Source organism: Eptatretus burgeri, chromosome 5 (assembly GCF_056783735.1).
Source record: "Eptatretus burgeri isolate ZD-2024b chromosome 5, Ebu_testis_v1, whole genome shotgun sequence".
NCBI classification, from domain to species: domain Eukaryota; kingdom Metazoa; phylum Chordata; class Myxini; order Myxiniformes; family Myxinidae; genus Eptatretus; species Eptatretus burgeri.
Genome location: NC_140965.1, coordinates 113,803,141 through 113,825,624, shown reverse-complemented (window position 1 = coordinate 113,825,624; position 22,484 = coordinate 113,803,141). Strand labels below are relative to the sequence as shown.

The window sequence follows — 22,484 nt, the reverse complement described above, 5'->3', positions numbered from 1 at the left end:
GTTGACACAGTTGCACATTTCAGGTTTCAACTGCAGGATACACCTGCTTGCGAAGATACAGCTGGGGAAGTTCACCAAATGTTTTCGCACCCATTTTTTGGTATTTATTTACAAATGCCATTGTGTCTACCAGATAAACTGTGTATAGGTCACTCTGTGGTAATGATGGCAGCTGTAAAACAACATCCTGCTCAGCTTCAGCAATTAGCACTGCCACGAAATCAGACTCGTTGCCTTTGCGCATTACAACCCCCTGTGCTAAGCGTGGATCAACCTCAAACAGGGATGATGGATAGTCTGTCCACTCATGGGAAAATGCAATCTGTCTTGTGACTGGGTCGGCATCTCGATAGAAACACAGCACACGTGTAGTTGCAGTCTCATCTTGATAGATCCTGATTAAACTCTGTTTCCTTGATGGTTTTGATTTCTTCTGTGAGGAGAAAGTTACCAGCTTCAGTGGTTCAATCTTAATAGAGACCACCTCTTCTGCTTTCATAATGGCTTCCATGCCCTTAGCTTGAGCATGGACCAAGTCTTTTGAAGCATCCTTCTCACCAGTTGCTCTATTGAGCAGATCCACTTGGTTGTTACACTGGAATGGGTTTATCATCTGCTGGCATATCACTTTCTTGATCTCCTCAACATGCATATGTTCTTCTGTTGCCTGCTTCTGTGTTTCTCCATGATGAGTAGATTCCTGTTGGCCTAGATTAGCCATAGACTTTATGTTCTCTGATACAGCTGTGAGAAATGGTGCTGTTTTCACATATTTATCTCGAGCAGCTGGTGCCTGAGATATGCGTTTGAACAGAGATGTCTTCCCTTCATTGTTGTATGTCTGCTCCAGGGCCATGTCACTCCAAACACCATTGAATTTTCCTTTGGAAGAGTGAACTGTGAAGTACCCAACCTGGATCCAGCAAACCTTAACCGAACTGTGTTCAATAGAGTAAGAGGATTTTGGGGGTAGGGGTAACTTTGGTTGACAAAAATGTTAATTTTCTCTTTAAAAATTGATAGAACTCAATCAAATTTGCTGTTTTAATTAGCCATGGATACCATGTTCATATCACATTAAGAGAAATTAGTATTCTAATGCAGCATCTGCCTATGATAAGAAAAGTTCTAAAGGCCATCTTCAAAAAACGTTATTTTTAAGGCATTTTTCACAAAATTATGTACTTTTACGAGGTTTACTTTCACAAAGGCAATTTTTTTTGTCATTTTACAATGCACTGATTGAATTCTTACATTTAGTTCACATTTATTTTTCATGAATGTGATTTTTTAATTTTTTTAGAAATTTTATTGACAATTGCTGTTTTATCAAATTTTTCAAATCTTCCTCAAACAAAAACGGCCGCCAAAATTTTTCGCAAGAGCTTATGAATTGCCAACATTGGTTTTCATGAACTGCAAACATATATCTAAACATCCTGGGGGTGTAAAATTTTATAGCAGAGGCTGTAAGGTCCAACCCTAAAACAGCCTCGTACACAGGTTGGCTCCCGGACTACTAAGTTGCCCCACTATTATACAAAGAAAAGATGAGAGAGAGAAAGAGAGAAAGAGAGAGAGAGAGAGAAAGAGAGAGAGAGAGAGAAAGAGAAAGAGAGAAAGAGAGAGAGAAAGAGAAAGAGAGAAAGAGAGAAAGAGAGAAAGAGAGAAAGAGAGAAAGAGAGAAAGAGAGAAAGAGAAAGAGAAAGAGAGAGAAAGAGAAAGAAAGAGAGAGAAAGAGAGAAAGAGAGAAAGAGAGAAAGAGAGAGAGATTGGTCTGTCGCTCTTTTCTCTTTTGCTCCAGTTATACATCGGGCATAATGAAAACAAAAGAGATTAGTTTGTAATCATCTCGACTCGATATTTAATCGCCAATCCATTTGTGTTTTTTTACTTCCTGATTTTGGTACTTTCTATATGTTTTTTGGCCACTTCACTTGGCTTCAAACATTTCGACATTACTCTGACCAATTTGCCACAACATGGCTGGGCAAAGATGTGATCAATCCATTCCATCAGGACCATACTCTGTGCAGAGCGTTGGTGCTGCCGAAGCAGTCTCCTTGGCCATTGGGCACAATCCTGGATGGGTCGCTACTTCGACACAGGATACCAACAAGCTGGCACTCATTTTGCTGACCTAAGAAGGATTACAGGCAGAATCAACCCCAACTGGTATTAATTCAACAAACAAGGGGATTTGAACTCAGGATCCTCAGATCTCAAGCCCACCACCCTAGCCATTAAGCCAACACCAGGCATATGTGATCAATGTCAAGTCATAAATCTGTGCCGCAGTTGATTGTTGCATTGTTAACTACAACGACACTCGGTTGAGCGCATACCTCTACCAGGCTGAACAGTTTACGTTTTTTATCCCACTGTAAAGCCGGATCTGGATCCAGAACTGAACTAAAACGAAATTGGCTTGTTCTTGTGACCTTCTCACTCATCCAAAAAGTTTTGTTACAATCCGTCAACAACTTTTTGAAATATCATGCCTAATATCATTTTATCCCGATCTCTCACTGGTGAAGAATCACTTTAAAATTTAAAATATTCTCTTATCCAGATCCGGATCTTCACCAAAGTCGAATCAATTCATCCTTGTAAAACAACCAACCTCTCCACCAAGTTTCACCCGAATCCGTTCGTAACCTTTTGAGATGTCCTGCTCACAGACAAACAGATGGACAAAAATGTCTCTTGATCTTCATCAATGATCTCTGACTATCTGAACAATTCTCTTTATATACTTGCTGATGACTCCACCCTCTGCCGTGACATCCCTCATCTTTCAGACAGGGAGGTCGCAGCCTCTTACCTCTCTTCAGAACTTGATATAATCACAAGCCGGTCAAACACTTGGAATATGTCTTTCAATCCCGACAAATCTCACTCTCTCACTATCTATCCCTCCGAAAGGAGCATCTGGAACCCCCATCCTCCCATCTACTTTTGTAACAATCCTTTTGAGGAAGTTGAGTCTCTCAAATTCCTGGGTCTCACAGCTCTGATTTTTCTTGGGGAAGCCACATTCCAAAGTTGGCCTCCAAAGCAATCGCCTACTGGGCATCTTGCGTCAAAGGCCTTCCTTGGCACATCTGAACTCCAATCCACCTCCAACGTTTTCATCCACAACTTGTTGGAATACTGCTCTCCCCTCTGGGCTGACACCCCTGCCTCATCTTACTCAGCTTGACGCCATGGAAACAAAGGCCTTCAAGATCATTGGAATCTCCCGTGCTGAAGCTGAGTCTATGGGCTTATCACTTTGCCAATGCAGATAGGTCAGTGGTCTCTCTGTCTTTCACCGACTTCGTTTTGGTCTTGCACCTTCCGCTCTTTCCAGGCTTTGTCTCCCTCCCCTCATCTCCCAGGTTTCTGCAGGGCTCACACAGTCCACTATCAACCCTCTTCTGGTAAAACTACTTAAATCCAGGATCACCGCTCACCTCCACTCATTTGTTCATCATTTTTCCCCACCTGTGGAATCAACTTCTAAATCCTCTTCAATGTCATTCCTCCTTCTAGGTTTTCAAGAGAGCTGTTCACCACCATCTCAGATCTTCCCCAATTGAAAACCATGATCTTTTCTACCCTCGTTAACCTCACCCAAATCCCTCCTAATTTTCTCGTTCTTCTTTCTTGGACTCCGTTCTTGCATGTTTTGTGTCCTGTGTTTTTCTCTGGTACGTCCTAATCCATTCAGTGTGCTCTTCTACAAGCCTCGAGTTTGTATGTAAAAAAATAGATAAATAAATATTGATTAGGTTTTTTTGTGAAGATTCGGTTCCAGATCCGGATATGAGAATTTTTCAGGTGATTTTGTCACCATTGAGAGATAGGGCCAAAAACAATACATAGTACGATATCTCAAAAAGTTATAGACGGATTCGGACGAAACTTGGTAGATGATTTGGGTAGGTGACAAGAACAAACCAAATCGATTTTGGTTATGATCCAGGTGCAGATCCGGCCTATCGGTGGGAAACAAAACTTAAACCATTCAGCCCGGTCGGTGTTGGTGTGCGCTCTCCCGAGAGCAAATTTGTAGTTCTCGTAAGTATTGGTGTTTCAGAATCCTACTTGTGCCCCAACAGATATAGTGATCAAGCACAATTTAATTTTACACAATGGTCTGGGTTTATGGAGTTGCTGAACATAAAGGACAGCTACTGAAGGATATGGGGTGAGAGTTGGCCATACACGAGGAGTAAAGGTGGAATATACCAACAACAGTAACAATGGCCTGAAAAAGAACAGAATGGATAAGAATCGGTGTTTGTTGAATAGATCATGGATGTACATGGGAAAGCACATGAGATAGCGATGGGAAACACATTTGATAGACTGAAGTGAAGAGGACAAGTCAAACGACACAGAGAGACAATACCACAATCGGGAGAATGAGTGAGTAAATGAATCCAGGTGAGCAACAATTTTGGTCTTTGGAAAGGTCAGCAGATGAGGGTTTCTGGAGGAATACATGTGGCCTCAGGTAGCTTGGGGAGGACAGAGGTAGGAGAGGGTAGGAGGAGCAAGACCGGATGTAAGGTTAATAAAATAGAGATGGTCAGCTTGCCGCCGGTGGAATATTGACAGTGCTTTGGAATCCGCCTCCTGCCTTGAGATACCAATGGTATAGATGCCCTCTTTGTAACTGCAATGTATGAAGCGGGAACAATACTCCATGGAGCACCATATGAAAGTCTTGTATGTTTGCATTGTGCAATGGATGGGAGTAATGTTTGCACCTTTTTTAAATGGAGGAAGTTGCCCATCCAAGAAGGAGAGAGAGAGAAAGAGATAGAGATAGAGAGATAGAGAGATAGAGAGATAGAGATAGAGATAGAGAGATAGAGATAGAGATAGAGATAGAGATAGAGATAGAGATAGAGATAGAGATAGAGATAGAGATAGAGATAGAGATAGAGATAGAGAGATAGAGATAGAGATAGAGAGAGAACGAGAGAGAGAACGAGAGAGAGAACGAGAGAGAGAACGAGAGAGAGAACGAGAGAACTGAGGGGCACACAGTTCCTGAGGATTATAGCACTTATGTCATCAGGACCAGTTGCAGAAGAGATATTTTGAGTCGGTAATAAACATCTCCACCATGTCAGGGGATATACATCTGCCGTGTAGAACATCCTGTAATGATGGAAAGAGTGGGTACAGAAAGGGACATATATGGATGTTCATGAACTCTGATTTTTCTTAAGCAATGTCCAGCTTGACTCCATCCTTTAGGGTGGAAGTAATGGGAGGGAGATGTATACCAGACACAGACCTGACCACCTCCAACCAGGCTGTGGAGGATGGTGAGAGGCTGGTGAATTTGGATTGCAGGTGAGTCTGATGTTGGGTCCTGGCTCTTCTTATGGCAGACACACACTGGTTCCAAAGTGTGAGGAGAAACGGATTGAGATGATGGACAAAAAAGTTGAATGTGTGATGGGATGTACAGTATTTGTGAGAAGAGAAGATTAGTCCGTTGGTGAAGAAGTTAGTGAAGCAATCAGTGTTAGGAGCTGATGTAATGATGGATCAGTCTTGATTGGAAAGAGTGTCTATTAGGCCAGACCAATTCAGCTTTACAACTTGACAAACATGTCTGTACCATCTGGGTTCTCTTGTACAGTAACAGCTGAGGAGATGCCCACTTTTTCAAAAACATGGTCAGAAGAACCCAGAGGATCTGCGTAAGAGGGGGGGGGGGACAAGGTTGAGGAAAGGTTTGACATGCAAAGTCCAGTTATGAATGCTTGTCATTTGGGGAGATGTGTTTCGGAAAAGAAACAGATCCAAGTGACTCCAGTCGTTTCACAGTATGACTTAGCTGCTTGGTCATGTACAGAGATGCGAGAACCAACACCAAGCCAGGTGGAATGGTGTCAGTTAAAGTCTTCACAGATTCGGAAGAATGAACAGTGGTGAGCAGAAAGCAGAGTGTCAATGTTTTTTGAGAAAGCCTTGTATATCGAGTCAGAGTTGCGGGGATGGCAGACAACACAAATATACAATACATCGCTATGGAGAGATGCACAAAGCCAAATGTGGTCCATTGGATTGGGGGGGGGGGCGACCAGTGAGTGGCATGGGTGGTCGGGAGGGAGAAACGAATATACGGAGCGACATCACCGAGCTGTGCAGGAATCAGGCCTGTCAGAGCGGATGGGACAATAACCGGGGCGACACACCAAAGAATCCAGGACATCCTGTGAACAAAATGTTTCCATGAGACGTACAATATATGTGTTAGCTGCAGCAGCCTCTATGGACAGATCTGTGAAGTTGACCTTCATGAAGACTTCTATTATTGGTGGATCAGAGGGTTAGAGAGAAGGAAGCACATCGGAGGAGAACCAAGAGGAGCAGATACATAGATGTTTACACAAAACACTGGAAATACAATTCCTGACGAGTACAAAGAACAATAAAAATAAAAGACAAGACAATTCTGGACTGTATCCTTATCTCTGGAGGGAGATGACTTGCAGCACAGAGCCACATGTGATCTCCAATGAGGAATCGGAAGTGAAGCAATTAAATTTTTGTCTAATTTTATATTTCAATATAAAATTCCAAATAAAAGTTCCAATTTCTATCTATTTTATTCACACAAAAACAGGAGAATTGAGCAGTTGATGTACTTTTGGAGTAAGGCTGTTAGAACAATCATCTCCAAACAAAAAAAATAACAATAAAACTGATAGCATAGATATCAAGTCAACTCGAAGCATCGAGTCATTGCACTGCACCTTATTGATGTGGTTTTGTATTTTGAAATCTGACAGTGACGTCATAAGCTCATCCAGGTCACGCGTGGCACAAGAGGCAGAAACACGGTTCTGTGACTCTTCTTGCTTACTTTCGTCTGCCTCTGATCGCACACACAAAAACAATTATGTGTGCACATCCCTTATCTTCATTAAATTAACATCAAAACTTCCAACCACATGAACATCATGGCATATCTCATATATATATATATATATATATATATATATATATATATATATATATATATATATATATATATATATATATATATATATATATATATATATATATATATATATACTTCAATGGGCTCGCTAAATGACAATATTGAATCTGCATCTGAATTTCAGCCTTACCAAGTCTGGTTCCCACAATGCCAAATCCTATCAAGGTGAAATTTGATCAAATATTCAAATATAAATGTTTCCGAAATTATTTCAAGAAGCATGCACAACTTACAAACACGATCACACACTTCTCTTCTTAACATAGTCCTCAAAGAGTGCTACACACTTTTCATACCTATCCATCCATGATGTGATGACTGCAACAAATCTTTATTCATGGGTATATGGAGCCCACTGATAAATCCTCGATGCCAACGCTTATCTGGAGGAAGACTTGTGACTACGAAGGGCGTCTTCATTTTTGCTAAATAACTTAAAATTACTGGGCACAAGGTCTGGGGAATATGGTGGATGTGGGGTCAATGGAATGCACTGCTTCTTCAAATAATACTTGCTCCTGAGCAGCATGATGTGGTGGTGCATTGTCATAGTGGAAGCAGAAGCCTGACTATGCAAGTTCCAGATGTCTCTTCTGCCTCGCTGAAATAAGCTGTTTTTGGAACACATCACACGAACTTACCACTAACGCCGTTGCCCCTTTTGGAACGGAGTTTGTGAGAATGATGCCATCCATCCATCCATTGGGACCATACTCTGTGCAGAGCGTCGGTGCTGCCTAAGCAGTCTCCTTGGCTATTGGGCACAATCCTGGATGGGTCGCCACTCCGACACAGGATACCAGCATACCAGCATGCTGGCACTCATTTTGCCGACCTTGGAAGGATGACAGGCTGAGTTAACCCCACCTGGTATTAATTCAACAGATGAGTGGGATTTGAACTCAGGACCCTCGGATCCAAAGCCTACCACCCTAATCATTAAGCCAACACCAGGCATGCAAGTATCAATACTTTCCTGTATCTGTTCACCACCCCCTCTGCTGTCCACCTCACCTCCGAGCTTTGTGTCATCTGCAAATTTGGAAAGCTTACTCTTTACCCCATTATCCAAATCATTTATGTAAATAATGAATAGTTATGGTCCAAGTATTGATCCCTGAGGTACCCCACACCTGACATCCTCCCACTCACAGCCACTCTTTGCTTCCTACCACTAAGCTAGTTTGCAGCAATTAAATTAGCTACCTGACCAGCCGATCCACAAGCCCTCACTTTGGCTAACAACCTCCGATGTGGTACCTTATCAAATGCCTTCATAAAGTCTAGATATACTATGTGCACTGCCTTTCCCTCATCCACCCAATCAGACACTGCTTCATAGAACTCTAACAGATTTGTTAAACAGCAACTACCTTTGGTAAACCCATGCTGACTACCTTTACTTAGTTTGTATTGATTTAAATGGTTCCTCATCTGGTCCTTAATTAATATCTCCAACACCTTCCCCACAACTGAAGTCAACGTGTTAAATGACAGGTTTCTTTTCTGATTCATGTTCTGATTCGTGTTCAAATGAAATGAAGTTGTTCCTTGATCATAAACGAACATTAATTGACAGACAGACAGACAAAGTGAAGCAATTGCTTAACCATACTTTTCGCTTGACGTGCATGGGTGAATGATTATACCAATGGACTTTGAGCACCGGTGCTGAGAAAAGTTGATATTGTAGTGAAATGGTGTCTCGGTGTGGTCAAAGAGATCCAACTGAGTTTCCTGAGTGCACCATGCAGTGCAGCCACGATGATTCCAAACACCTTCTTAATGTGATCCAAACACAAGGATTAGCTAATTGCAATTATTGCCATCAATGTGTTTTACAGAAGTTTAAAGTGACATCACGGATGTGAACAGAATAATTAATGGAGTAATTGCATTTACAACTAGAAGGGCACTCGGTAGAGCGCATACCTCCGCCACGTATTACCCGGGCCAAACACACAACGTGTCTACCAAGTTTCATCCGAATCCGTCCAGAACTTTTTGAGATATCGTGGTATATATCGTTTTTAACCCGATCTCTCAATGGTGAAGAATAACTGAAAAATTCTAGTAGTTGGATCCGGATTCAGACCTTCACCAAAATCTAATCAGTACATCCTTGTCACACAACCAATCTGTCCACAGAATTTCATTCAGATCCGTCTTCAACTTTTTGAGATATCCTGCACACAAACAAACAAACAGACAAACAAACAAGAAGAAGACGTCGTGCAGAGCACGATACTTGCAAAATCCATAAAACAAATTTGACCTGAAAAATAATTGGTGGTTGAATTCAATGGCGAAATATGCAACTCCTCTTCAAATTTCAAGTGAATCGGATGAAAATTGACAATTTTAGAAATTCGGTCTATGTTGACATTTTGGCCTATGTGGACCTCCAAAATAATTGGTGGTTGAATTCAGTGACCCAGAATATATAATCTCTTCAAATTTCAAGTGAATCAGATGAAAATTGACAATTTTAGAAATTCGGTCTATGTTGACATTTTGGCCTATGTGGACCTCCAAAATAATTGGTGGTTGAATTCAGTGACCCAGAATATATAATCTCTTCAAATTTCAAGTGAATCGGATAAAAATTGACAATTTTAGAAATTCGGTCCATGTTGACATTTTGGCCTATGTGGACCGCCAAAATAATTGTATGGTTGAATTCAGTGACCCAGAATATATATATATATATATATATATATATATATATATATATATATATATATATATATATATATATATATATATATATATATATATATATATCCTCTTCAAATTTAAAGTGAATCGGATGAAAATTGACAATTTTAGAAATTCGGTCCATGTTGACATTTTGGCCTATGTGGACCTCCAAAATAATTGTGTGGTTGAATTCAGTGACCCAGAATATATATCCTCTTCAAATTTCAAGTGAATCGGATGAAAATTGACAATTTTAGAAATTCGGTCCATGTTGACATTTTGGCCTATGTGGACCTCCAAAATAATTGGTGGTTGAATTCAGTGACCCAGAATATATATATATATATATATATATATATATATATATATATATATATATATATATATATATATATATATATATATATATATATATATATATATATATATATATCCTCTTCAAATTTCAAGTGAATCGGATGAAAATTGACAATTTTAGAAATTCGGTCCATGTTGACATTTTGGCCTATGTGGACCTCCAAAATAATTGTGTGGTTGAATTCAGTGACCCAGAATATATATCCTCTTCAAATTTCAAGTGAATCGGATGAAAATTGACAATTTTAGAAATTCGGTCCATGTTGACATTTTGGCCTATGTGGACCTCCAAAATAATTGTGTGGTTGAATTCAGTGACCCAGAATATATATCCTCTTCAAATTTGAAGTGAATCGGATGAAAATTGACAATTTTAGAAATTCGGTCCATGTTGACATTTTGGCCTATGTGGACCTCCAAAATAATTGGTGGTTGAATTCAGTGACCCAGAATATATATATATATATATATATATATATATATATATATATATATATATATATATATATATATATATATATATATATATATATATATATATATATATATATATATATATATATATATATATATATATATATATATACATATATACATATATATATATATATATATATATATATATATATATATATATATATATATATATATATATATATATATATATATATATATATCCTCTTCAAATTTAAAGTGAATTGGATGAAAATTGACAATTTTAGAAATTCGGTCCATGTTGACATTTTGGCCTATGTGGACCTCCAAAATAATTGTATGGTTGAATTCAGTGACCCAGAATATATATATATTCAAATATATATATATATGAATATTGACATATTTATATATATTCGGTCCATATTGATATATATATGTGGACCTCCAAAATATATATTCAGTGACCCAGAATATATATCCTCTTCAAATTTAAAGTGAATCGGATGAAAATTGACAATTTTAGAAATTCGGTCCATGTTGACATTTTGGCCTATGTGGACCTCCAAAATAATTGTGTGGTTGAATTCAGTGACCCAGAATATATATCCTCTTCAAATTTCAAGTGAATCGGATGAAAATTGACAATTTTAGAAATTCGGTCCATGTTGACATTTTGGCCTATGTGGACCTCCAAAATAATTGGTGGTTGAATTCAGTGACCCAGAATATATATTCTCTTCAAATTTCAAGTGAATCGGATGAAAATTGACAATTTTAGAAATTCGGTCCATGTTGACATTTTGGCCTATGTGGACCTCCAAAATAATTGTGTGGTTGAATTCAGTGACCCAGAATATATATATATATATATATATATATATATATATATATATATATATATATATATATATATATATATATATATATCCTCTTCAAATTTCAAGTGAATCGGATGAAAATTGACAATTTTAGAAATTCGGTCCATGTTGACATTTTGGCCTATGTGGACCTCCAAAATAATTGGTGGTTGAATTCAGTGACCCAGAATATATATATCCTCTTCAAATTTCAAGTGAATCGGATGAAAATTGACAATTTTAGAAATTCGGTCCATGTTGACATTTTGGCCTATGTGGACCTCCAAAATAATTATGTGGTTGAATTCAGTGACCCAGAATATATATCCTCTTCAAATTTCAAGTGAATCGGATGAAAATTGACAATTTTAGAAATTCGGTCCATGTTGACATTTTGGCCTATGTGGACCTCCAAAATAATTGTGTGGTTGAATTCAGTGACCCAGAATATATATCCTCTTCAAATTTCAAGTGAATCGGATGAAAATTGACAATTTTAGAAATTCGGTCCATGTTGACATTTTGGCCTATGTGGACCTCCAAAATAATTGTGTGGTTGAATTCAGTGACCCAGAATATATATCCTCTTCAAATCTCAAGTGAATCGGATGAAAATTGACAATTTTAGAAATTCGGTCCATGTTGACATTTTGGCCTATGTGGACCTCCAAAATAATTGGTGGTTGAATTCAGTGACCCAGAATATATATCCTCTTCAAATTTCAAGTCAATTGGATGAAAATTGAGGAATTTAGAAATCCCACCTTTGTTGTTGACCTTGTACTATGTTGACCTTTTGGTCTATGTTGACCTCAAAAATACTTGGCTAGTTGAATTCATTGACCTGAAATATAAATCCTCTTCAGATTTCAAGTCAATCGGATGAAAATTGAAAATTTAGAAATCTCACCGAAGTTGTTAACCTTTGGTGTATGTTGACCTTTTGGTCTATGTTGACCTCAAAAATACTTGGCTAGTTGAATTCATTGACCTGAAATATAAATCCTCTTCAGATTTCAAGTCAATCGGATGAAAATTGAGGATTTTAGAAATCCCATCAAAGTTGTTGACCTTTGACCTGTGTTGACCTTTTGACCTCAAAAACAATATGCATCTTCCTTATGACAAACTCTACCATATGGTAAAGTTTCGTGAAGATCGGTTTAAAATGTGAACTGGAGGTGACAAACAGACAAACAGACAAACAGAATAACAAAATCGAATGACCAATATACTTGAAAAATCTTCGACTTTGCAAGTAACAAACAAACAGACAGAAAGGGGTGAAAACATAACCTCCTTCACCTTCGGTGACGGAGGTAAAAATAAACGAATATATTTAATTACTGTGCACATATTTACAATTACATTTCCTGTTATTACTCCAAAATCACAACTCATTAAAGCTGTATAATTAATGACACAGGAATGTTACAGGTTATAAATCTTTTATTCCATTATAGATGATTAATCACGAGGAAAAGTATCCACCCCCAGTGATGGGGAAAGTTTAAGTTAAGCCATCAATTTAAATGTCTTTCATGGACTTTAAAAACGTTCATTGTGTTTCACTCAAAAAAAATCTCGCCTTTTCAATTTGAGACCAATTTTTGTTCTATGTTGAAGACTCCAGTCATGGACTATATAGTCCTCATCTAGGCCAGACCTTAAATTAAATAACTGCATAGATGTAAAAGTGAAGAAAGAGAGAATTGTCTTAGAGTTTTTGAGGAAGTAAAAAACTTTTTGAAAAGGGGAAGGTCATGAGTGTTTGAAAAGACATGAGAAGGAAAAGAGTTCCACAGTTTGTTAGTGAAGGGGAAGAAAGAGAGAGAAAGAGAGAAAAAGAGAGAAAAAAGAGAGAGAGAGAGAGAGAGAGAGAGAGAGAGAGAGAGAGAGAGAGAGAGAGAGAGAGAGAGAGAGAGAGAGAGAGAGAGAGAGAGAGAGAGAGAGAGAGAGAGAGAGAGAGAGAGAGAGAGAGAGAGAGAGAGAGAGAGAGAGAGAGAGAGAGAGAGAGAGAGAGAGAGAGAAAAAGATAGAGAGAGAGAGAGAGAAAGAGAAAGAGAAAGAAAGAGATAGAGATAGAGAGAGAGAGAGAGAGAGAGAGAGAGAGAGAGAGAGAGAGAGAGAGAGAGAGAGAGAGAGAGAGAGAGAGATAGAGATAGAGATAGATAGATAAAGGTAAAGAGGTGTAACTCTAGGTCTCTGCACAGATACTTATGGGCATGATAACATAACGTAGACAGATAGACAAACATACAAACATACAAAATTAGAAGATGTTGGGAGTCCCTCTCCCTCTCGGTATTTTTTTTATACTGGTGTACTCGGTTTTTTAATGACATGGTTTCTTCAGTAAAGTGTTCAGACGTGCTTGGTCCCCACAGCTCTTGGGGATGTTACATCACTTTTCCCCCCTCTGGACCTGTCTTGTGACTGACACAGTGGATTGTGTTGTGGATCTCATGTTGTGGGCTTCTCAAGCGCGTCGCATAATCATAATTTTGCAAACCACTTGTATCTGCTCAATCATTTGCTCTCAATATATCCTGAGCTGTTTCCAGGCAACCAGGCATAAAACAATGAATGCAATTTCCTGACTTCTAGATTTCATTAGTTCTTAATTTCCTGACTTCTAGGTGTGTGATAAGGGCAAAATTGATGAGATTTTGGTGAAGATCTGTACCCGGATAAGAGAATTTAAATGTTTTAAAAGTGATCCATCACAATTGAGAGATAGGGCCAAAAACGATATAATTTTGCACAATATCTCAAAAAGTTGTGGACGGGTTATGACAAAACTAGGAGGATGAGTTGGTTCGATGACGAGAGTAAGCGGATTCGATTTTGGTTCAGATCCAGGCCATCAATGGGGTACAAAACGTAAACTGTTCAGCCTGGCGGAGATATGTGCGCTACCGAGTGCTGCTCTAGTTATTTATTTTTTCAATTTTAAATTTTTCAATTATTTATTTTCTTTTTTCAGTTTTCAATTATTTAACTTTGTTATAATTTTTATTTAATTTTTTCGCTTTATTATGAGGCAAAATTTCAAGTGCTACCAATTGGCAAATATTATGAGTTGGCTATAATGGGAACCATCAGCGATTTCCAGACACAGTACTCTAGTTTATTGAAGCTAACATTAGCTTGTTGAGGCTGGATGAACAATTGAATCTTATTACACACAAATTGTGATACATATACACCATTTTTCAATTACAGTCAAATACATTAGTATATTTTTGTAAAGCTTCTGGCTCCGTTCTCTCTTCTTCACATGCTCATGGTGTCAGCTTGAACTTAACTTAAGTTAACTTCTTCTCCTCCTACTCTTCCCTTTATAGGGGGTGAGGTCTAATGGCACCAAGCTTCTGCCCTGCCTTGACCACGGTACTCCTCAACTTCACCCTGTCCTCAACCTACTTTCTCCACTCTCCAAACACCCCCACCTCACCAATATCCCTCCTTATATTACACAATCCTCCCATATCAACCATGGTCGACCTCTTTCCTCCTACCGTTATCGCTCAACTGATCTGCTTTCTTTGCAATTCTCTCTTCCCCCATCCACACCAAGTGTCGAGCCCATCTCAGCCATCATTTCATCAATCCGCCCATCATGCTCATCTGCACACCAATCTCCTCCCTCAGTTCATCCATCCTCCTTCTCTCCACCCTTTTCACTCTCGCAATCTTCCTGACCCAGTTGTTCTCGCAAACCTGCGGCTTCTGTTGTCTCTCTGTCAGTGCCACTGTCTCCAGACTGTAATGGTAGGTCGGCGTTACACACGACATCAGAACCTTCGCTTTCAATTTCCTTGATATCTTTGTGTCTGCCATTACTCCCTCCACCCTCCTCCATGCATTCCTACCCACCTGAATCCTCCTCCACACCTCTGCCTCAGACTTGGCATCCCTGGTCACTGTTGCTCCCAAATACTCAAACCTATTTTCATGTCTGATCTCCTTCCCCTTTAACCTGATATAAATTTATTCTCTCTGCTGCCTGACCCACGTCACCTTCTCCATACTCATCTTCAGCCCATGCTTCCAAAATTCCTCCTTCTACTCCCCCAGTACTTCCTGCATCTCCCGCCTACTCTCCACCACAACATCCAGATCGTCCGCATACAACATCCTCCCCATACTACCCCTCCTGTTCACATTCCTGCTTACCAGCTCCAAAGTTAACTAATTTCACAAATTCAACGTTATATCACTTGGCTAATCCTTGTGATTGGATCACAGTGAGGTCTTTTAAACCATTGGTCTGCAGTGCATCATTCCCTGGTCATAACATCGGGGCTACATATCTATTGGACATTTAGAACCTCTTGCTCTAAAATTGGCATTGAGAGTGTGGGATTCAAACTGTTGTTCTAAGCAGTGGGATTTAGAACCTCTTGCCTCCAACTTGCCATAAACCGTATGGTATTAAAACCTCACACATCTAACTTGATGTTAAGAGTGTGGGATTCAAATATAGCTGACTCCAAATTAGTATTGGTAGCACGGAGCTCAGCCACTCATCAAAAGGAGAATCTTGATTTTAATTAACTTTACAAAGTTGGTACTTATGGGGTTCAATTCGAATCTCTGTCACGAAGAGTGGTGCATTTTGGGTTTTCATTTTAACATCAATTAAAACAATTGGGACATATAGTTTGGAACTGAGTCGCGACGATGAAAATGATGAACAAAACAATGTTGGCTCTGGTCATCTATATATTTCAGTGATGCGATGCCCTCTGCTCCTTGGGAGGATAATTAACACTTGGTACTTGATGTCTGCATAGTACCAGATGAAGAGCACTGTGTGATTGAAACATCAGACCTCAGGATTGCTGCTGGGCTGCTATACGAGTTGGTGGTGCTTTCATTTTGAGGAGTCATGGTGAACTAATTTGTTTCAGGCCCGATTTTTATAATGTCAACTAATCCTCAAAATTATCATGTGAAGCAGCGAAGAAGTCAGCACAGGTTTTACACGAATTTATTCCCATCATTCCAGCCAAATTATTCAATTTAGTTGGATAAACCCCCCGACCAGACCAATTATTGTGACAGCTTTATCCTGAACCTCGCTGGGTAGATAGCCTCCAGATATGTTGGCAAGATGTAGAACTGACACGCTATTATTTTTCAATCTAGAGTGCATGAACAAAGAGGAAAGAGTGCTTATTTTCAGAGTTAAATCCCTCAAATCAAATAAAAGAAACATGGATGAAAACGTTGATTCTGGTTCTGTCGGTTCAACACTTGGTACAATTCAATAAGCCACAGGAATGATGGACTATCATATCAGATATTATAATGTGAAAAACGTAGAATGAGATTCACACCTGACTTTTGGAGTTGCTCAATGTTCATTCTGACTGAATCCTCCAATTTAGTTGTCCTTGATTCTCCTGGCATCGAGACAGGAACCTGGACTGATTGGGAGGGGAATCTGACAAAGTAATGCAAGAATCAAAGTTATGACGAAAAGGTGACATTAAATGTGATGTTATAAAAAAACAAAAAAAAAAACACTGATAGTTGCACTTGTATTCTCCCAAACTGGGGATGTGAAGGGGAAATTAGGTAGGTGGTGGACATGGTTCTCCAGGCGACCTTGAGGAGGTGCAAATTGCATCCCTGGGTTCCTTCAGGTGTTCTGCAGAGATTTTTTCCAAATACTTATAATCTCAACTACACAAGCCGAACATGCAAAACGGTTTAATAATGTAAATTTAAATATTGTGCACAAATATTCTGTCAATCTATTCTGCGATGGAATTTGGGCTGAAATGAATCTAAACTGATGGAAAGGTTACACCCTTTGTGAAACTTTGCATGTGTGCACTCTGAGTGGAGAGCACCTCTTCAAATGCATGTTTTCACTTCATTTTTGCTATGCTTCCTTCCATCTCCTTTTTGTCTTTCTTCTTCTTCTCCTCCTCCTCCTCCTCCTCCTCCTCCTCCTCCTCCTCCTCCTCCTCCTCCTCCTGTTTGTTCACCCCCTTGTTTGGTATCTCCCTAAGCAGCACATCCATGGCCCTGAGGGATTGGTGCACACTTGCAGATGGAATTTAAAACTCACTCCTTGTCCAATATGTATATGAACAACCAAATCCTCATTTTCCATCCTCGTATTATCCAACTATTCGTTATGACGTCTTAATTGCACACATAAAATGCTATATCTGATCAGTATGAAATTTTTTGAGGGTCATCTTGGGCTAAATTGTATGGGGAAATTTTTGAATGACGTCATCAATCACGTGGTTCCGCAGCCGTCATTTTTATTTTTAACACAAAAGCATTCAAAAAATTTCTCCGAAACGGCTGAACAGATCGAGGCAAAACTTTAAAGATATGATCACCGATTCATGAGGAACAAAAAGTTCTCCACCTATGATGTCATAGTTCACATGGTTTGGCAGCTATGAATTTTTGAAGAATAAACATTTTAAAATCTTCTTCTCCAGAACAGCTTGACAAATCGTGGGGAAACTTGACCCACATGTTCCCCAACTTTGGGGATACCAGGGTGTTCACAAATAATTAAAAGGTCACATGGTCTGGCAGCCATATTGGATTGAACAAAAATCTTTTAAAAAATTATTTCTCTTGAACCGCTTCATCGATCATAGTGGGGTAAATTGGTGAAATGATCTTGCAAAAGTGGATACCAACATTCCATTTGGCACAAAGGGAGTTTTTTTATGTATAGATTAATCTTTGAATGAGACCCAAACTGGCCAAATTCAGATTTGGGTGTAATTAAGCAAAATCTAAGATGGCCACCAAACGCTAATTAATCAGTATTAAAAAACAACTATTTCCATCAAATTATGTTAGATATTACTTGCATATGCTTTAATATCACCATATTTCATACATGATTCAAAGAAATTGAGGTTACATCTAAAAAAAAAATTTAAATAATTAATAATGGTATTTTAATTAGTTTAATTCCCATTATTTTGATTAAACAACATTTAAATTGTAGTAGTTACAGATGTTAAATCTTTTACTCAGTCTACCTTTTGTCTGTATTTATATACCCCAGAGACGCATCATAGAGGTAGCTAGACAATGTAAATATTGCAAATTATTAATTTCAAGAGCTCATATGTAGCTTATTGACACACAGCTGCAGAAGAAATTCTGTCCAGCAATGCTATGTTCCTTCAATCCCGAGAGCACTGTCCATCACAAGCACACAGATTTGTACATGGGAGGGAAGCTTTAATACACTTGCATCTCCCACTGCATCGTTTTTGGCAGTTACAGTGAAGGAGCTCTTGACAATGAACAGAGGCTTTGGAGAGATTTGTCCAGTGGGGTACCATTCCTTGGTCAGTCTTCTTCCAGCCCCACTGACATGCATCCGGTACCTCTGGCATCCTGATCAGACACTGCCCCCAAATGTGTCCTGCTTGCAAAGCTGCCCTTTTGCAGTGTTCTTCTAATGCTGCTTTTGTGGGAGGGATATTTTCGATTTGCCGACTTCTCTTGGTGAAAAGCATTTGTTGGCATTGATTGATGTCTGTACGTGAACTTGTCCTGTCATACAAGAGGACTGTGTACCTCTCCAGATGTGCCATTTGACTCTCTGTTATTTCAGAAGGATTCATGGAGAGACTGACAAATGTGTCAGTGATTTGAGGGAATGCCTTCCACACCGTCCAGGCAGATTTTTTGCCATGCCCTGCAAATGCTGAAACTGTATCACAGCCGGTATAGACGTGCTAGTAAGGCAGAGCTGAACACATCTGTGGTCCCAAACTTCTGGCATACTGATGGATAGGGATGTAGCATTTATTTCTGCCCACTCCAAATGATATCCATAATTCTTCAACACTAATTTGATGATAGGCCAAGATGGCTATGATAACATTTCAAACTCGGTGCAATTGTATACAGCGTACGCGCTGTAAAAATTCTATATATTGGAACCTATGATTTACTGCCCCAGACGAGATACACTTCTAGTCTTGGGGGATTTCAATGCATCGACTGGAACTGATAGGGACGGTTATGAGGTGTGTGTTGGTCCCCATGGGTCAGGAACTATGAACCAGAATAGCACTAAGTTCCTTGACTTTGCAAGAAGTCATGGACTTAGGGTGGCTGGTTCATGGTTTCAGCGCCCACAAGCTCATCGCTGGACTTGGTATTCCAACGCTGGCGGTGTGGCAAAGGAGATTGACCATGTCCTCATTGACGGTCGTTGGAGGATGATCCAGAACTGCAGGGTCTACCGGAGTGCTCAGTTCCTCAATACTGACCACAGGCTTGTTGTAGCAACTCTAAAGCTGCACCTTAAATCCTGGAGAATGGTACCATCCCAGCCGAGGCTGGATGTTGCCAAGCTCAGGGATGAGAGAGTAGCTGAGGAGTTTGCGAACAGGCTGAGTGGACACTTGGGGGGTCTGGGTGCTTTGGGGGGTCCTGAAGAGTTGTGGAGCGCCTTCAAGACCACTGTCCTTGATGTTGCCGGTGGATGCCTTGGAGCTCACCACAGGGCAAAGAAGAATTTTGTCTCTCAAGGGACACTGGATACCATTGACCAGAGTCGCAGGGCCAGGCTGAATGGCAGAGCTGAGCTGTTCAGGGAGCTGAGGCGTAAAACTGTACGTGCACTGAGGGTGGACAAGGAGGCCTATGTGCGAGGAATCTGTGAGGGGGTAGAGCATCACCTGTGGACAGGTGATTCTCGTCCCGCTTACAGGGGAATTCGTGCATTACGTTCATCCAAGCCCATCCCTCGGAGCACTACAGTTCGAGCAGAGAGTGGTAGGCTCTTGACAGAGGAGTCTGAAGTGAAGGCCCGCTGGGCCGGTTACTTTGAGCGGTTGTACCAGGCTGATCCCCCAACTGTCGAGTTGGACGTCAAGGGTGTTACAATCCCTGTTGCTGACCCTCGAATCAACTGTGGTCCATCTACGCTTGTGGAAACATGGGCTGCGGTGAACCAGTTGAAACGGGGCAAAGCTCCAGGGATCTGTGGCATCCATGCCGAACTTCTCAAGGCTGGTGGAAATGCTGCACTCGTGTCGTTGCATGCAGTTTTGTGCTCTGCCTGGAACACAGGCATCATCCCAACTGACTGGAAGAGGGGCCTTGTTGTCCCTCTCTGGAAAGGGAAGGGTGATCGCCAAGACTGCAACAACTACCGAGGGGTGACGCTGCTCTCAGTGCCGGGCAAGGTCTTTGCTCGGATAATTCTCGATAGGGTTCGCCACCATCTGCTTGAGCACCAGCGTCCACAGCAGTCAGGCTTTACACCAAAGAGGTCAACGATTGACCGTATCCTTGCACTTCGTGTCCTCACCGAACGCAGACGAGAGTTTCGGCAGGGGCTGCTTGCAGCCTATGTTGATCTCTGTAAAGCATTCGATTCAGTGAATCGGGATGTCCTCTGGAGGATTCTTGGTCTTCGTGGGGTGCCACCAAAACTGATCGATCTGATGTCTGAACTCTACTCTGGTACTGAGAGTGCTGTGAAGTGTGGTGGTACCATCTCTGACTTATTTCCAGTTGTTACTGGAGTTCGTCAGGGATGTGTACTTGCCCCCACACTTTTCAGCACTTGTATGGACTGGATTCTAGGGAGGATGTCGGAGAGATCAAGTTGCGGTGCGTCATTTGGGAATGTCAAGATCTCGGACCTTGACTTTGCAGATGATGCAGTCATCTTTGCGGAGACTTTAGACATCCTCTTGGGGGCCCTCGAGGTGCTGAATGAGGAGTCGGAGCCGTTGGGATTACGGGTTTCTTGGGTCAAAACTAAGATCCAGGCTTTCGGTGACATCTTGGATGCTGCTGTCCTGTCTGTGTCTGTTTGTGGTGAGGATGTTGAGGTCGTGGAGAGATTCACTTACCTTGGCAGTGATATTCATGTCTCTGCTGGCTGCGAGTCAGAGGTCAATAGACGTCTGGGTCGGGCCTGGGGAGTCATGGATTCACTGGATCATGGGGTGTGGCGCTGCCGGTACCTGTGCGGGAGGACGAAAGTCCGAGTCTTCAGGTCCTTGGTACTTCCAGTCTTGCTCTATGGGTGCGAGACTTGGACTCTGACCAAGGATCTGAGACGGAGACTTAATTCCTTTGGTACCAGGTCTCTTCGGAGAATCCTTGGCTATCGCTGGTCGGATTTTGTGTCCAACGAGCGGTTGCTGAGAGAGACTCGGATGAGATTTGTTACCTGCATAGTCCGTGAGCGTCAGTTGCGGCTGTATGGACATGTGGCTCGTTTTCCTGACTCTGATCCTGCTCACCAGATTCTCTCAGCGAGGGAGTCTCATGAGTGGAGGAGGCCAGTGGGTCGACCACGTGCCTCATGGTTGCAACAGGTTGACCATCATCTCAAGGAGATGGGGATGGGCCTGGCATCTGCCTGGGGGATGGCCAGACGGAGGCCCCTGGAGTACCGGCGGAAAGTGGACGCAGCGACGTGCTGTTCTGGCACATGCTCCCATACCTGACCTGACCTGACCTATGATTTACTGCCTTTCTACAATACTAAAATTATACATTGAATGGCTATAAAAGTAAATCAAGCCAAAATCTTACCTTATTTTTTCTTTATAAGTCTTCTCTGAGAGCACCATGAGGTTTTTGAGCCAGTGGGATTTCCCCGGGAATTCCCGGGATTCCCAGGGGCATCCCTCGGGAATCCCCTTCCAGGAGGCTCCCAATGATGCTATTGTTTTAGTAACTTCTTCTAACTTTAGAAGTTAATTATCTTAGCTTATTTTTCTGTTGTACAACTCATACAATTCAAGTATAAAATAGAAAAACATGTTTAAGGTAACTTTTTCATAAATCAATGGTTTTCATATAGTATTATGAGAAAAAAACAAAAATTTGTTAATTTTTTTCCTTTTATTGGACAGTTTAATTAAATAGACATTATTACAATTCATATTTTATGATTTGTTTTGTATTATTTAACTGTTTTGATTAATATTTTTTGTAAATATAATTGATATTGAAATTTTTTACACTGCCACTTTATGTATGTATGTATATATATATATATATATATATATATATATATATATATATATATATATATATATATATATATATATATATATATATATATATATATATATATATATATA

General features: G+C 40.3%; 1 protein-coding gene across 2 annotated transcripts in view; it reads right to left on the bottom strand.

The window, feature by feature from the left end:
• LOC147027194 (paxillin-like) overlaps window positions 1–22,484 on the bottom strand; it is a 70,799-nt gene that overhangs the window by 29,047 nt on the left and 19,268 nt on the right. For both annotated transcript variants that reach the window (XM_085883393.1, XM_085883394.1), the window contains exons 4-5: window positions 16,710–16,816; window positions 6,765–6,886 (exon numbers count right to left, since the gene is read on the bottom strand). In XM_085883393.1, the coding sequence (XP_085739519.1) occupies window positions 6,765–6,886; window positions 16,710–16,816 (229 nt within the window). The remainder of the gene's footprint in view (window positions 1–6,764; window positions 6,887–16,709; window positions 16,817–22,484) is intronic.